This window comes from Chelonus insularis, unplaced genomic scaffold, assembly GCF_013357705.1.
Source record: "Chelonus insularis isolate UGA/USDA-ARS -01 unplaced genomic scaffold, ASM1335770v1 contig_371_pilon, whole genome shotgun sequence".
Taxonomy (NCBI): Eukaryota; Metazoa; Arthropoda; class Insecta; order Hymenoptera; family Braconidae; genus Chelonus; species Chelonus insularis.
In genome coordinates, this window is record NW_023276532.1 from 84,254 (window position 1) to 98,905 (window position 14,652).

The window sequence follows — 14,652 nt, forward strand, 5'->3', positions numbered from 1 at the left end:
CAAAGTCAGACTTTGTTAATAAGTTAATTCTAGAAAAGTAATATTCACTATTAATATAATGAAAAGACAAGAGTAAACGATCAAAGGACAATTTCCGGGTGCTTCATGCTTCAATTCTCTTTCTCTATATTAAGCTTTTGGACTTCAACTACAGACTACAGCTAGATCTTTGACATATCCTTTACATTAAATTATTTTGAAAGATCATTCACGATAGCAATGACACATCATTACTTGTGTGTCTGATACAGTTTATTTTTCCTTTAAAAAATAAAATGCTCCAAAATGGATTCATCATTCTCATATACTAGAAATATTTTTCTAAAAAATTTCTTATATATTTATACTCATGTGTTAGAATTATTTATATTGATTTCAGAATCTTTTTGTTCTAAATTTCTAAAAGCTAGAGAGTTAATAAATGAATATTAGGTTCATTGCGATATATTTCTTCTTTACTAGCTCTAAGAGCTATCAGCAAATGTAATGTTTTATGGATGAGCATAATACATTAGTGAACTGCCCCACTATCATTTGACACTTTTATAAGGGATGAAATGACCCCGATATAAATTACATGATTATCATGGATTTTTATTAACATGCTTGATGTATCGTTCATTGATATACAATTCACTTTATATTAAAGTGATTTTACCGCTGAAAACAATTTGTCAGAAAATTCGAAAAGTACAATACTGAGTGCAGAAATGATGATAATATTGAGTTCTTTATCAATATTAGTTTTTGAAATTGATTTTATTGTTACTAGTATCATACCAATCATAATCAATTATTAATTAATTGTATATTTTTTCAAACCTTAAAAATATATTGGCATTGTATAAAATTTGTCCTCTTAAATTATAGAAAAATCAGAAAAGCATCTTATAGATTATCCCCTGATTGCAAGTAGTCATGACAACGGCACATAATTCAGCAAAAAAGAGTATTTATTTTATTCTTTAAAAGATAAAAAAAAAAGTTGGAGAAGATTAAATGAAGACAATTGTCAGTGTACTATCATTTTCTTCTTTTATCAATTTTTTTTTTTTTATTATTTATCTTCTTCGACAAGACATAAGAGTAGATATTGAATCGTAGAATTTTTTTATTGCTTTTATTCTTCATCTACTTAATATTAAGTCTCGAGTCAATTACTTCTTCCCGTGTATTTACATCTAAAATCAAGGGGAAGTGTCAGAAAATCCATTTCATATAATGTACTTTATTCATTCGTATCCTTGTAAATCACAGAAAAAAGTGAATAGACACGGACATACTCTTTCAAAAACCTTTCTAATGTTCCAAGGACTTTCAATAAACATTCAACAAATGTTAAATTTATATTTGATTTTGATATTTCTTGTAGGAAGAATCAATCAATCAAGAACTTTCATAAGCTATTCAGATTTGATTTAAAAAAATTACACTGATAGCTAGGTATTCAATCTTTTTTTACAATAACTATCTTACTTAACTTATTCACTGATGAAAAATTTCATAAATAAATAAAATATTTTCAATCACAACAAAGAAACTTGTAAACAACAAAAAAAACAATTGAATCATTGATGCATTTTTTATTTAATTATGTTTTTTTTTTAAAACCTCTCAATTTTGTGAATCATGCTTCAAAAGATGTTCTAGATTATTATGAAAATTTCATTAGAAACAAATTACTCATCTATTCAGTCAACTGAGAAACTTGATTACCTGTACAACTTCAGTGGCAATTAGTAGTTTGAATGAATGGAGTTAATACAATTGAAAATAATCGATTTTGCATCATGGACAAAATAGAATAGAAAATAGAAAAATATATACATTTGTAGTGTAACTTTTATCAGACTGTTGGTGCGTAATCTCAGTCTTGCTATTGGTTGGTCCATCACCAAAGCGGAGGACAACTGATGAAGAGTGGGGCTCTACATAAACCCTGAGAGAGCTGGTGCTCTCATGCCACTGACTCGTCATCCGTCACATCAGTAGGATATTTAGCACGTGTCAATTGCTTAGAAGTTATTATTTTTGCAATTTATCAGTGAATCTTTAAATAAAATCCAACATTTTTGATCAACAACTGTTGCTTTTCAGGTATGATTTTTTCTATCAATGAATTAGATTAAATTATTCAATATTTTCATTCATAAATTGCGAAGTTGAGTATTTTTGATTTCTTATTGACAAAAAATTCGCACGACGTCATTTAATTGTGAAGTTAAAATCAATTTTAACTGAGTGAATTTATTTATTTTATAATGTCTATGTTGTGATGAAAAAGTTAAATGTATGATTGAGAGATAATTGATGAATGGAAAATTAATTGGTCATCTGATTTAACTTTAAGAATATTTAATTTAATTTTAGGATAAATGATACGCATGGAAAGAGTACATAATTTAGATAGATTGCAAATCAGAGACTAAATAAAATCCCAAGTAGGAATGTCATAGAATGAAGTAATCAAAGATTAAGCAATTTGTGAAAGAACATTCGAAACGCGATATTGATATAAAAGTGTAATTAATGAGTCATGAAATGGAATAAAAACTCCTATATCTAAATTAATTAACTAAAACTATCAAAATTATTTCATTTTATTCAGGAAAATACGAAATAAATGAAAGCTTATGTACACTTAGCTAAATTATTGACTGAAAAGTATAAATAAAGAGTCTAAATGATATTCATTTATTAAAAAAAAGTATCTTTTCTCAAAATATTTTTGTACCTAAACTGTTCTAATCGCAGATCATTATTTTATTTACAATCTTAATGGAATTTGATTGAATTTACGTCATAGCTTGCAAGCGCTAGGAAAAATACTGAGGACCAGTTTAAAAAAAAGAAGAAAACTGGTTTCGTTAGGCGTCATATTAAATTGAATGTTAAGGAAATCCCTATATTTTTTATCGTTTTTATTCAGGGAATTCCCAAAGTCATTGGCTTTCTTATGAAATACTAATCACTTTATGTTGCATTATTGTTGTCATTACTCAAAAAGAAGGTAAAGAACTGTTGAGACAGGCTATGATATGAGTCATGGCCATTCACTCCACTGGTGTTACTCTTACTTTTACAATATACAATAGATACATAAACACATATCACTGGAAAGACACTTTGCTAATCCGATCACTTAGCTGTTGGAGTCATAAATTGATCACTTCATTGCACAGACATATCTGCTACATATTCTGTCAGCGTAATTGAAATTTTTATTTCATTTTTTCAGCTCTAATAAAATAAACAATGGAACCGGATAGTTTCAAGGATTTTGCCAAAGAAATGGCAGAATATATTGTTAATTACTTGGAGAATATCCGTGACAGGTATTGCAAGAATATTTGTAATTAATTATTCTATTAAATATTTTTTTTAGAATTAATTAATGAATAAGTTGAATAATTATAGGCCAGTTCTACCTACAATATCACCAGGATACATGAAACCCCTTTTACCTTCAAGTGCACCACAAACTCCTGAAAAATGGCAAGATATTATGGCAGATATTGAAAGAGTCATTATGCCTGGAGTAAGAATAATGAATTAATTTAACTTACATCATAAACAGGATATTTTTTAATGAAATAATTGATAAACAGTTGATAGTTATGGTAGCAAATGTAATTATTAATGAGAAAATATTTGTTTTCAGGTAACTCATTGGCATAGTCCTAGATTTCATGCTTATTTCCCAACGGCACAATCTTATCCAGCTATTGTTGCGGATATGTTGAGTGGAGCAATAGCCTGCATTGGATTTTCATGGGTATTATAAACATTATAATCACAATTAATCATTATTATTAGAAGTGTTTGATGTCAAGTATAATTCATGAATAACATTTTTTTTATTATTTATGTTATTCTGAATAATGTTTTACTTGTATTGATTGCTTTTTATTGTTGAGAATAATTCAAAGTGCTCTAAAAAGATGTTAGACTTTTAGTTAATTAATTATTTTGTGATTGATTTAGATCGCGAGTCCAGCTTGCACAGAATTAGAAGTTATAATGTTAGATTGGTTAGGAAAAATGTTAGATCTTCCAAAAGAATTCTTGGCATGCAGTGGCGGCAAAGGTGGTGGAGTTATTCAAGGAACCGCAAGTGAAGCAACTTTAGTGGCACTTTTAGGAGCAAAAGCCAAAAAAGTTCGCCAAATGAAACAAGATCACCCTGAATGGACCGATAATCAAATTATTGAAAAATTAGTGGCTTATTGTTCTCGTGAGTAATTGATTTTTCTTCTCAAAAGATGTCAATTTAGGTTAAATTGGCAACATAAATTTAAACTTTCTTATTGTATGGACTTGTAACAATCAGAGAAAAAAGCGAGTGAAAGAGTAAAAGCACGGGAAAAGAAAAGAGCTTGAGAGAACGTGAGTTTGAAGCACTTCATCAGCTAGCACTTAGTCACCATGGCGACGCGTAATAGCCACTCGGGTTATTATATATATAGTACTCTATCATACACTTTATCATATAATCATGGTCTCCAACATGTTGAATTTTATTATTTAACAGCTTTACTCACATCATCAAAGATTTTTTTAAATATTCCCACTAACATAAAAAAGTATGATACAACAATATTTAAACTTTTTATGATAAATTTTAGGATTAATTAATAATGAAAACTAAATTTATTAAAGATGAATGTTAATTAATGTTAATGTTAATGAATGAATGTATTAACATATATGAAACAATGAAAATTATTAATTTACAGGCCAAGCTCACAGTTCAGTAGAACGTGCTGGACTATTAGGTGGTGTTCAATTTAGACAACTTGATGTTGACTCTAAAAATAAATTAAGAGGTGATACACTTGCTGCTGCTATCAAAGAAGATAAGGAGAAGGGTTTAATTCCATTCTATGTAAGAATTCTTTTCAGAAATAATTAATAAATACTTTAATTACAAAATATGATAAATTAAATATCACCCTAAATTTTTTATAGGCAGTAGCAACACTTGGTACCACTTGTTGTTTGGCCTTTGATGCTCTAGACGAAATGGGTGTTGTTTGCAATCGTGAAGATGTTTGGTTGCATGTTGATGCTGCTTACGCAGGTAAATTAACTTTGATAAATTTAATGTAATATTTTGAAAAACATAATTCATTTTGGATTATTTAATTTAAGGATCTGCATTCATTTGTCCCGAGTTTCGGTATTTGATGAAAGGAATTGAGCTTGCAGACTCTTTCAACTTTAATCCACACAAGTGGATGCTTGTTAACTTTGACTGTTCAGCGATGTGGTTAAAAGATCCAACTTACGTTATTAACGCCTTCAATGTAGATCCTTTGTACTTGAAGCATGATATGCAAGGTTGTGCTCCAGACTACAGAGTAAGGCAGATTAAATTTACCATTCTTTTTCTACTGAATAATTTCTTTATAAATTATAAATATATTATTATTAAATTCAAAATTAAAATTCAGTTATTAATAAAGTATAGAAAATTTATTATTGTGCTCAACAAGGTTTTCCACAACATTCTTGTTTTTTAAAAACTTTTTTCGATAAACAATTAATTAATTTATTATTTAATATTGTTGCTTGTTTTTCAAGTATTAATATTAGTTTATTTTAAATAATAAATGATGTTATACAACGAATTACAATATTTATATTAATTGTATATTAATATAAAAAAATTTTTTCATTGTTGACTTGATTGGCCACTTAATTAATTTAATATGTTATTCATTATTTATTTATTAATATGATAAATGATAATATTTTTCTATCTATTTTAGCATTGGCAAATTCCTTTGGGTAGAAGATTCAGATCTCTTAAACTATGGTTTGTCTTACGTCTTTATGGTATAGAAAATCTTCAGAAATTTATAAGAAAACACGTAGCCCAAGCTCACGAATTTGAAGCTCTCGTGCGTTCAGACCCACGTTTTGAAATAGTAGCTGAAGTAATTCTTGGACTAGTTTGCTTCCGACTCAAGGTAAGAGATTGTGCTATGATTTTACAGTAATGTCGCTTGATCTCCTTGACCATTCTTTTTAGTCTAAACCTTGATCTCGTTATTAAATATTAAAAAAGAAGTAAACATTTGTAAGGACTATCTCACGATCTTCTTTACGTTATCACTGAAACTTGAAATTTGCTTTTATTTATTTTAGGGTTCTAACGAACTGAATGAAACTCTTCTTAAACGAATCAATGGTGCTGGCAACATTCATTTAGTTCCATCAAAGTGTGGAAGTGCTTTCTTTCTTCGTATGTCTGTTTGTTCACGATTTAGTGAGAGTAAAGACATTCAATATTCTTGGCAGGAAATAAAACGTCTTGCTGATGAATTACTAGCGGAAAATCAATCAAGTGAATTTAAAAATGGAGTTGCGAAGTAATTTCTTTCATCATTGCCATTTAACCACAATGAATAATGAAACTTATTTTAACAACTTCAATCAATTATGATTGAAAATGCATCATCGATGCATTGACACTTGAAAAATAATTAAATTGTAAATACATACATCGAACAAAAAGTATTCAACTACTTATAACTATATATATTTAATTATCTAAATGTTGTTATATATGTATTTATTATTGTTTTATTGATTCGCATAATAGTTTAATAGAGCAAGAAAATTATTTACTAATTGTGAATAAAATCTATAGAATAATTGCTATAGTCGCTAAAGTTATCATTTATGTTTTTTATATTTAAATTTTATTGCACAATAGCACTGCAACCATGACAATAAAAATAATAATGGAAATAATATTCATAAAAATATTAATAATGTGAATAAAAATAATAAACAATGAAAGACAGACTTGAATGCTTTAAGTAATACGTTATATTTTGTGGGACCAGTTTACAAAATAATTGATGTTTCTAATAATTGCAATAACCACAGTAACGTTGACCTGTATAATTACTGGATATAATCATATCATTGTTTCAATTTAAATGTTATAAAATAATTATCTATTCGTTTACTGTTTAATGGATTATAATAAATTATTGTTGTGAGCAAAACACTCGAATTTGTATTATGCTGTTTAATTCCACAATCGATTATTTAATCTTTGTGGAAGCCTTAAAAGTTTCATAAAATATTAAGAAAATACTTCATTGAATATAGTTATGATAAAATTTATGTTTATATGAAGCATTGAGTAAATAATTTATATCATTACATAACTTTTATTTAACATGATTGAAAAATAATGGATTTTATCATCATTCTTGTTAATTGAAATATCAAAAACATTCTTCACTTTTTATAAACATATAAATATCAATGAAAGATCATTTTAAAAATCTCTCTGACAATGATACTTCAAATAAATTAAATAGTTTATAATTAAAAATCTAAAATAATAATTAATGGGCCAGTCTTTTATAATCAATTTTTTCTAATTGCACCAACGGTTTCAGTTGTTCGGCAAATATTCTCATATCTTCAGCTATAGCATCTTGACCTGTTGGTGCTAGAACACTCAGTTCTACTAAATAACTCTGTGAAATAGGTTCTACTCCTTCAGAAATTTTACCTGGACTCATTTTGAAAATTTTTGAAACTGTAACCTTCATTCTGCCTTTCCTGAACATATATCCTCTAACGATATACTCAAAGTCTAATCTACAGCCTAGTTCTGTTAAAAATTCAACAACTGTGTTACTGGTACCAATATCTATACTACTTCTAACAATTGTTGGTCTTGATTTGTCACCAAGCTCCGGTTGACCAATGTATCTCAATTGCCAGGGCATATCAGTATGATCCATGGCTCTTCTAACTCGTAAATACAATGGCTGATCTGGTGGTGGACCCCTAAACGAAATCATAAGTTAATAAACATAAATTTTTCGTATGTTCTGCATAAAATTAAGTATACAACATTTATAATACCTTCTAATACTGAAGCACATTTCATGATCATTAAAAGTTTCAGGACCACTATCAACATTATCACACAAGCCTCTTAACCTGTGCAATAACACTTCAACGGTGCTGTCCAAAACAGAACCTTGTAACAAATATTCTTGATTAGGAATGATATTTGATTTTAGAGCTGCTCCTAAACTATCCATTGCTGTTGTTATTGGCGCAGACATTTTTATTATATTTAAAAAATACAAATAAAACACGAAAAAATTCTACTTTTTCAATCAAAAATTGATTGATTATAATCTTTTTCACGTGTCGAAACGAAATTCGATCAAAACAAAAACTGTGTTTGGGACAGCTCAACTAAAATTACCTTTTATTAGACATTCTCGTTGTTATCGGCGCCAAGTATTTCTTGAAAGAGCCACAAGATGTCGGAACAAAATGGCGGAAAAATGGACTATCATTCAAAAATATTATTGCACGTGGAAATATTATAACTTTTGAAAGAACAATATAAAAGAAACTATCTGTGCGTGAGTCTTTCTAAACTCGTATAATCAGTATCATAATGTACAGTACCGGACATAAATGCTGTTTAATTTTTTAAAGGTTATACATGTGATTTCCCTATACCGTCTTATAGAAAATCACACAGCATTTATGTCCGGTACTGTACTCATGCGCAATAGATGTTGAAAGGATTTACTCCATGAACTTTTATTTGTAATACATGTGCGCATGCGTATTTGTTTTTAAACATTCGCATGCATGTGCGAGTATACTTATGGCATGAGCCATTCAATACTCCATTATACTTCGATGACAGCTTCGATTTTTTCAGGTATTTGAGGTTAGATAAATAACCTTCTTCTGAGCCATTTAACACTCCGTTATTTTTTTGGCAACATCGTTCTGCTATAAAGTAAATCACAATAAATAAACTATGGCTGCTTACATCAATCGCACAGTTTCAATGATTGGAGGAGACAGCCAACTTCGTGTAAACGATGCTAGAATTGACAATTTTCAATTCTCTGGTCAACTGGATCATGATTTATGTGAAGAAAAGTTCTGTGAAAGCAATTTGGTGTGAATATTCTGGCCAAAAGAAAAGTGCTTCGTTTTGCGTGATGATGTAGTTTTTGTCGATAGTCCCGGCGTTGATGTGACACCTAATCTGGATGAATGGATTGATGCTGAATCAACTTTGATGGTGACAGTAAGTAATTGAATCAACTGCATGATTTTTCTTAATCATCTTTAAAAATAATTAATCATTCTTCTATAATGCTGCTTTTTATTACTTTATGAAATTCATAACCATTGTTATTTGATGTGTTTTATAATTTATATTGATTTTTATTCGATCGATGAACCACAAGATGTGCTTTGCTATTTGACAAAAAACATGTTTATTGTACTAATACTTCGTTCTCCTAATAGTCAATATGAATCTTTATAGGTACGAGCTCAATATTAAGACAAAGCTGTTGATTTTCTTTCGAAAGAACTACAAGTGTATACTCCGAAGGATGCTGAAGATCATATTTTCTTCATCTCAGCTAATATAAGGAAACTCTTCAAGCTCGTATGCAAGAGCAGCGTGGGTCAACCTGCACACAGTAAGTTCATCTTTAATCTTTTAATTTTTTCAATTTTACTTTTGTTAAAAAGTTGACCTTTTCCGTTTAATATTTATATTAATTCGAAATAAAGTAATTTGTTTTTATTTTAAATGAAATAAAAGTTTCTCTTTATTTGAAATATTGACTGATGATCTTGAAATTTCAAAGAGGAAAAACGTTTATTTAATATAAAATAAAAACAAATTACTTTATTTCGAATTAATATAAATATCAAACGGAAAAGGTCATTAATTTTCAAACTTTGATAAAGACATCAACTATGGGCCGTAGGTTCTAATGAGAGAATTAATTTTTCCTTTATAATTTTTATTAAATTTAACTTGTTTTTTCAATAATTAAATGATTGTTTTTTTCAGAGAAGAAAAGTGAATTGAATTGAATATCAAAATTTCAAAAAATTCTTCTGTAAAAAAACTAACGCTCGTACATCCTTAAAATTTGTTTTTTTATTAATTTGGTCAAATTTTTTAATTTTTTTTCTTCTTAATATAGAAAGACGAAGTTTTTATCAACTGAGGGATGCTCTCAATGCATTTATGAACCGTAATAGATTTGATAATTTTTCGAGGCAGCAAACGCAGGGAAGGCATGCGGAGAGGCAGCCACGCGTTCGAGAAAAAAGACGCGAAATGTAATAAACAAGAGAGCACGTTAAAGACGATTGTTATCATTCGAGTAAAAAAAGTCCAATGCATGATAAAGATAAGATTCAATATCAGTGCTCTGCAGTGGTCTGGGTGCGACCCGAAAGGTCCACACGACCAACTTCCCAGTGGAAAAAATGAAAAAACAAACATTCTTTATAACAAATGGAATTTTTATAAACGAAATGAGTCTGTTTTTATTCATTTGATGTGGTTAGTTACTTTATTTCAGTAAAAGAAAAAATTGTGCGTTAGAAGAATTCGGATATACCTCATAGATCCTTTTCTTCATTATTTACAACAAATTTCATTGTTTTACACGAAAATAATTCCGAACGTACGTACGCACATATGCACATACGCACATACGTACATACACACACGTAGACGTCCACTGGAAAACGGTCGTATTGGATTCGCGGGACCTTAAAACGTGGAGATATGTCAAAATTAGCGATTCGCAAAAACGGACCCATTACTATAACTTCCCACTGGGAAGTTAATAACGGTATCTCCAAACCAACTCTGAGTAGTGGAGGGTACAGTATGTTTCCACTTGATAATGCTGATAATTGTATGACTAGATCAACTCAAAGTAGTCAGAGATCTAGTACATCAAATGAATGTTGTTATTGCCAATGCCCGATACAACCTCATGAAGGATCTTGGATACTAAGTTGTCGACATTTTGCTCATACGCAGTGTTATGACAGTTTTCAGTGTATGATGAAGGTAAAATGGAGAGTTCATAGAAGTGTTGAATGAATTCAGTTATATGCTAATAAAGTCCATCTTCTTCAGTGTCAAGCTTGTAATGCTAAAGAATATTGAGAAATTTTATTATGGGACCACTTTATCTAGATTTTTTAAGGAACGAAAACTTGAGGAAGTATAATGTTTCTGAATTTTTATTATATAAATTTTAAGACATCTGTAAACAAAATAAATTTTACAGTGCACAAATACTTGAAAAATTGTATTAGTTGTATTTTTATTATCAAATAAACGATGTTCTAATATTTTGATACTTTTATAAATGAACAGTTAAAGTACATATTGTATTTTTCGAATAATAAATACTTTTTAAAGGAATACAATATTTTAATTAATGAAGTTGTATTAAAATATTCATAGGTTATAATCTTCAAGCTGATTTTCTGTAATTAATCAACTAATTTTATGTCGCAGAATAAAACTGACCATCATATTTTATTTAAATTATGATATATAAATTTTATTTTCAATTTGTGTAGATGGTAATATGTGACAAATAATTTAATGATAACGTTCAGTTTTAATTTCATAGAAATTTCAATTTTCGGTAACGATATGATTACTAATAGTACATTTACCGAAAGAATAACATAGAATATTATAATCTAAGTATTTCACACCCAATTTAAGATCTTTTATTTCGTTTCCTCAGCTAAGAATGTTTTTTTTTTTGAAAAAATTAGCAACTGGATATCATTATACATGTACCACATCTTGGAAATGATCAGATTATGCACATGTGTATGTTTAAACAGCTTTAACACATCGCTGATGACAATCTATGTCATGAGATGGATAAAGATCGAAAAGGCACCAACTGCCAGCTAAGCAGATATTTCTGAAGAGTTGTCTCTGCTTAATATAATATATAATTAGATAGGTTTTAAGAAATTGATTGATTTTGATTATCATTCAATTTTTTACATGTATGAATAAAAAATACACATAAATAAACTTATATTGTTGGATTTATTCTATTAAACATAGAAAGAATCATTGAATATAACAGTAAATGGAATAAAATAGGATATAATACGTAATTATCTAATACAATAATTATAATAATACAGTAAAGAAAATTTATAATATTCATATATTAAGAACATAAACTGAATAAAAAGACTATTAACATATATACAATGCATTTGTGTATGATTATTGACATATTTACAAATTTACACCAAGCAACATGACAGTTAATAAAATAATATCATTTACTATTAATTATTTGACAAACTGATCAATCACTTGTTTCTTGTCTTCGTCAGACAGGAAATGAATAATATGGTCTATACACTCATCTAGAAGAAATGGTAACTTGTTTTCTCTGAAGAAGAAATTTAATAAACTAAAAGTAACTTTATGTAATTTATTTTTTGCCAAAGCAGCCGTCAATTTTTTTCTAATAAATATTGCATATCCGGTAAATTTACTTGGGCGGCGTAGCATTGCTTTGAGGTTCTTAAGAAAGACATCGTTTTCGACAAATTTTGCGGCTTCTTCATCCGTACTGCTAAGAAAGCGATAAAGAGTGACGTAGCTGTTGTCGATCTTAGTCGCCTTGATGTATTCGAATTCATCGTCAATGATTTTACACATATTTTCACATTCCAGATAGTCTTTACGGCGTTCGTCGATCTTCAGAAGATCGACTTGGGCAACAGGATATCCAATCTTATGAATCAGATAAATATGGCGTTCGAGTTTTTCAGCCACTTGAGATCTAAGATCAAGTATAGTCTGACGTTTCAAGGGGTTCAGCAGAAACTGATTTTTGATATAGTAATCCACTGCGTGGCGAGCGTACAAAAATGCCGTGAAGCCCATCTCGTTAATTTTGCAAACGTCTGCTCCATGATCTAGTAGCACCTGGACAGCACTGGGTAGTCCTGTTTCAATTGCCCCAAAAATAGGAGTGCATTCGTTGGTTATAAATTTCGCATTAATGTCTGCTTCCTCGGAAATAAGCAATTTGACGATTTTAGTTTTGACTCTGTCTAGGCGCTCGTCCAGATGTCGTTCACAATATTCCAACGTTTCAACAAGTGCGAAAAATAAAGAGTCTGTTCTGATCACTTTTGCTCCATACTTTAGCAGAAGTCTTGTGATGTACAGGTTGCTTTGACTTGCAGCAGTTAGTAGGGGGAGTCTTCCATCATTATCACTAAATTTGTTGACATTGGCCCCATACTCCAAAAGTAATTGAACGATTTTTATTTGGTTGCATTTCACAGCAACATACAATATGGGTTCTTCATAAGAATCAAAAAGGATATCTTGATCAGGATTGACACCCAGTTCTAATAAGTTCTTAACAGCTTCGTAGTGACCGTTTTCAATAGCTGCTAGGATCAGCTTTGAATGAACGTCAGCTGGTTGCAAAGTGAACCCATAATTGTAGAGCATCTTCACCAGTCTCTTTGAATAATTATCATATCCATAAATTGCCTCTACGATTGCTTGCTGATTATGGTGGGAGTTGACATTTGGTCCATATTCCAGAATACATTTCACTATTCTTATATTTCCTTCTTTTACAGCACAGGTAAGTAAGGAAGTATCATGATCAATGAGAGAATCAGGACTGATTCCATTTCTCATTGAATAGCGAATAATTTGTACTCGATTGTACTTGATAGCATAATAAATCGCCGGTATTTTATTATAGCACATGGCAAAGAGATCGGCTCCATATTCAATTAATAACATTGCCATTTCATTGCTTCTTCGAGATAAAGCAAAATGTAGAGGAGAACAGCCCTTCCAATCTTCATGAAGGTAAAATCGGTTTGGATCAGCTCTATGTTCCAGCAAGAATCTCACCATTTTGATATCGTCTATTTTTAGAGCGATTTGGAGTGGAGTAAATCCTTCAGTTTCTCTGCTGTGGATATTATTCTCATTTGCCAAGTACTTTTCTAAATAGCCGTAATTCCTTGACTCGATGGCTTCTCGAAGACTTGATGGCCAGCAATAATTATTTACTTGGGATGATTCCATTATGGATAATTTAGTAAAGTTATGCACGCAACACTTTGCACTTCACAATTTTCACTTGACACTAACTTTGTAGCTTTATGAGCAAATAATGATGTTGTGCACGTAACACTTTGTACTTTACAATTTTTACTTGACACTGACGTGGTAGCTTTCGGAGCAACCTTGAGTTGTTACACTGCAAGGACTAAAATCTTTCTGATGGAGTGCCCGGAATGAATGGGCCTTTTATTGGCCGGCGGTCCCTCTGTTTCATGATGGGGATGTTGGGGTTGATGGTGGGAAGAGAAGACACTTGAATGAAGACATGTTAGTCGTCGTCTCAAAAGTAAGAATTCTGATTCGTAGATGCACAAAATTTACTCCACTAAGCTGCAAAATTCATTTTAGATTTTCACTTTTTGTTCATGTTTCGAATTTATTACACAATAGTTGTCTTTTTTCTTCTTAAAAAAAAATTTACTTGATTATATGTTGAAATCGGAATGTTTTTCTCCTTTTTATTGAGAGACACAAATGCAAACTTCTTCTTTCAACTACATAGACTTTTGTTGAAAAAAAAAAAAATTATAAAAATTTATCGAAAATAACTATAGTGTGCTATCACTGAAAGAATCAGTCATTGGATTGGCACTGGATATCAGTGAATATTCACTGATTCACAGTAGTTTTCACTGATTCAGTTTAAGAGAGTAATGTTTAACTGTTATGAA

The 14,652-nt window shown here is 29.9% G+C and overlaps 3 protein-coding genes and 1 long non-coding RNA gene across 4 annotated transcripts; 2 read left to right on the forward strand and 2 right to left on the reverse strand.

The window, feature by feature from the left end:
- The first annotated feature begins 1,950 nt into the window (after positions 1-1,950).
- On the forward strand, positions 1,951-7,021 carry Ddc (aromatic-L-amino-acid decarboxylase). Its single transcript, XM_035083898.1, has 10 exons — positions 1,951-2,097; positions 3,239-3,335; positions 3,418-3,538; positions 3,662-3,775; positions 3,985-4,234; positions 4,737-4,885; positions 4,969-5,080; positions 5,152-5,360; positions 5,772-5,972; positions 6,151-7,021. Exons 2-10 carry the CDS (start codon positions 3,256-3,258, stop codon positions 6,376-6,378), a joined length of 1,464 nt encoding a protein of 487 aa, XP_034939789.1. The 5' UTR covers positions 1,951-2,097; positions 3,239-3,255; the 3' UTR covers positions 6,379-7,021.
- A 274-nt stretch (positions 7,022-7,295) lies between these two features.
- Positions 7,296-8,223, reverse strand: MED18 (mediator complex subunit 18). Its single transcript, XM_035083883.1, has 2 exons — positions 7,897-8,223; positions 7,296-7,818 (listed from the first exon to the last, which is right to left on the reverse strand). The coding sequence occupies exons 1-2, from the start codon at positions 8,100-8,102 to the stop codon at positions 7,368-7,370; spliced, it is 657 nt and encodes a 218-aa protein (XP_034939774.1). The 5' UTR covers positions 8,103-8,223; the 3' UTR covers positions 7,296-7,367.
- Positions 8,224-8,655: 432 nt separating this feature from the next.
- Positions 8,656-10,349, forward strand: LOC118067240 (uncharacterized). The gene is made up of 3 exons (XR_004690344.1): positions 8,656-9,097; positions 9,341-9,500; positions 10,017-10,349. It is a non-coding gene; the product is annotated as an uncharacterized lncRNA (long non-coding RNA).
- Positions 10,350-11,689: 1,340 nt separating this feature from the next.
- Positions 11,690-13,942, reverse strand: LOC118067245 (putative ankyrin repeat protein RF_0381). The gene is made up of 2 exons (XM_035083888.1): positions 12,323-13,942; positions 11,690-11,794 (listed from the first exon to the last, which is right to left on the reverse strand). The coding sequence occupies exons 1-2, from the start codon at positions 13,940-13,942 to the stop codon at positions 11,690-11,692; spliced, it is 1,725 nt and encodes a 574-aa protein (XP_034939779.1).
- Positions 13,943-14,652: the final 710 nt, after the last annotated feature.

Excerpts from the sequence above, each read along its gene's own strand:
- Ddc (XM_035083898.1), top strand. The coding sequence starts at position 3,256 with ATGGAACCGGATAGTTTCAAGGATTTTGCCAAAGAAATGGCAGAATAT. Across the intron at positions 4,886-4,968 it reads AGGGTTTAATTCCATTCTAT|GCAGTAGCAACACTTGGTAC; the intron begins GTAAGAATTCTT and ends AATTTTTTATAG. Across the intron at positions 5,973-6,150 it reads TAGTTTGCTTCCGACTCAAG|GGTTCTAACGAACTGAATGA; the intron begins GTAAGAGATTGT and ends TATTTATTTTAG.
- MED18 (XM_035083883.1), bottom strand. The coding sequence starts at position 8,102 with ATGTCTGCGCCAATAACAACAGCAATGGATAGTTTAGGAGCAGCTCTA. Across the intron at positions 7,819-7,896 it reads ATGTGCTTCAGTATTAGAAG|GGGTCCACCACCAGATCAGC; the intron begins GTATTATAAATG and ends GATTTCGTTTAG.
- LOC118067245 (XM_035083888.1), bottom strand. The coding sequence starts at position 13,942 with ATGGAATCATCCCAAGTAAATAATTATTGCTGGCCATCAAGTCTTCGA. Across the intron at positions 11,795-12,322 it reads AAAAATTGACGGCTGCTTTG|AGACAACTCTTCAGAAATAT; the intron begins GCAAAAAATAAA and ends TATATTAAGCAG.